This window comes from Pseudochaenichthys georgianus, chromosome 15 (genome assembly GCF_902827115.2).
Source record: "Pseudochaenichthys georgianus chromosome 15, fPseGeo1.2, whole genome shotgun sequence".
Classification (NCBI taxonomy): domain Eukaryota; kingdom Metazoa; phylum Chordata; class Actinopteri; order Perciformes; family Channichthyidae; genus Pseudochaenichthys; species Pseudochaenichthys georgianus.
Window position 1 is genome coordinate 6,680,558 of NC_047517.1, and position 2,086 is coordinate 6,682,643.

The 2,086-nt window shown below is 44.2% G+C and overlaps 1 protein-coding gene across 1 annotated transcript; it reads right to left on the reverse strand.

Moving 5' to 3' along the window:
• Positions 1 to 435: 435 nt before the first annotated feature.
• Positions 436 to 1,392, reverse strand: LOC139435279 (uncharacterized). Its single transcript, XM_071205720.1, has one exon. The coding sequence runs from the start codon at positions 1,390 to 1,392 to the stop codon at positions 436 to 438; it is 957 nt and encodes a 318-aa protein (XP_071061821.1).
• Positions 1,393 to 2,086: the final 694 nt, after the last annotated feature.

The following is a 2,086-nucleotide window of genomic DNA, read 5'->3' on the forward strand; positions in this document are numbered from 1 at the left end:
CTTATATATTTCAAAGACGAGAGAACAAAAGAAACCTATAAACCATTCAAGCAAGCTTTTAACATGTCTAGAAGAAAGATTGAGGTTATATTTTAATATATTATTTTATATTGTGGATACTTTAGCCTCCATCCATGTTTACAATTGTCCACACTATTTTACACTTGCATTTATGAATATAGTTTTGCTGTGTTTTACACTTCAGTATTTATGTTTATAGTTAGCTTTGATATGTGCTTAATTGATTAGAAAGATTTTATTTTCCTGATCTGATATTTCCTCAAATGTTCTTATTATGGGGCAGTACTTACTGGTGCTTGAATTTCAAATATTCAATTCAGATAATATTTGTTTAAAACATTTGACAAACACATGTATATGAAAAAAAAAAAGATGTATTTATGTTCAATACAATGAATACAATACAATGCATATTTAGATATTCAGGTAGCGCATCAAACCCTCTCTGATGTCAGTGCCCTCCTCCTCTGCCCCATGAGCCACTGCTACCCCAGGCTCTGCTGCTGCTGGTGCATTCCACCCATCATCATAGTCCTCTCCATGACTCTCGCAGAGGTTATGCAGAGCACAGCATGTCAGCACCATGGATTTCACAAGTTTCACATCACAGTCATTTCTTTTCATGAGGCAACGCCACCTTCCCTTCAGTCTACCAAATGCGTTTTCAACCACTACCCGTGCGCTGCAAATGTTCTTGTTGTATACCACATGTTCGGCTGTCAGTCGTCCAGTGTCTGGGAAGGGTTTTAAGAGCCAGCTTTTCAAGGGATAGGCATTGTCTCCCAGGATGTAATAGCCAGCATTCACCCCACCAATGTCCCTGGTGCAAGGTGGAAAGTAGTTGCCACGACTGGCTAACTCCCACAATGAGGACAGCCTCAAAACCTGAGCGTCATGCCTGCTCCCAGGCATTCCTGCAAACACATTCCAGAAATGTCCCTTTCCATCTACAACTCCTTGAAGGATGATGGAGTGCCAGCCTTTCCGGTTGAAATAGTCACAGTGGTATTCCTGTGGTGCCAAGATGGGTATGTGTGATCCATCAATAGCACCTACACACTGTGGGAGCCCCCACCGGTTCTCAGTGTAGGCAGTCATTTCTGCAAACTTCTTCCGGTCTGGTGAACGAATTAGTTCCGGTACTAACAACGACTCGGCAGCAGCACAGAAGTCTCGCACACACCGGCACACAGTGGTGTTGCTCACTCCGAAAATATGTCCAATGCTTCTGTACTCTGAGCCGGGAGCAAGCTTCCACAGTGCGATGGCCACTCTCTTCTTTAGAGGTATACACACGCGGAATGTTGTGTCCGGTCTCTCCATCGCTGGCCGCAGTTTGTTGCACAGGTAGGTGTATGTTTCCTCAGACATCCTGAAGTTATCCACCCACTGAGTGTGTGTGAAAGATGGAACAATCACAGACCACCACTCGGTAGCTCGGTCGAGCATCCAAACACATGGTCTGCGGCGATGTAACTTCTGAAATACACAAACAAAAGCATACATATTTTAATACGTAAAAGTGGTAGCTACAATTAATTCAATATTTGAAACACTTTGGTCGTATTGTGAGCGGGAGCCTAAACACATGGCTAGTTAGCGAACGTTAGCTTACCGAGTAGTAAGTCCTGTTGTAGTCTCTGCAGCGTTGTAGGACTTCCACAACTCTCTCGTCAGCTTCTTCTGCATCTCGTCTTGCTATACGCAGCCTACTTTGAAACATCACTTTCCTGCTTGCTGTGATCACTTTCCTTCTTGCTGTGATAACAAGCCACACACCAAGAAACAAGTAAACGATCACTTCCACATCCTCCATTGTTGTGTGTGTTTTGTGAGTTGTGTCGCATTGAAGATGACGCCACTGCAGTTTTACCCAGCGTCGCTCCGCCCAAAAAGCCCGCCAAAAAGCTGATCGCCCCGCCTACACTGCGTTGCTACCCCAGGGCTGCAGTCGAATAGTCCAAAGATCAGCTCCTAAATTCTAACCCTATCGTCTATTCCTTGACCTCTGAGTTAAACGTCACGGGGTTAAGGGATAGTGGACAGGAGAATTCAAAAGGACTTA

What these genes read in the sequence shown, in the direction of transcription:
- LOC139435279 (XM_071205720.1), bottom strand. Translation starts at nt 1,392, where the DNA reads ATGTCTGAGGAAACATACACCTACCTGTGCAACAAACTGCGGCCAGCG.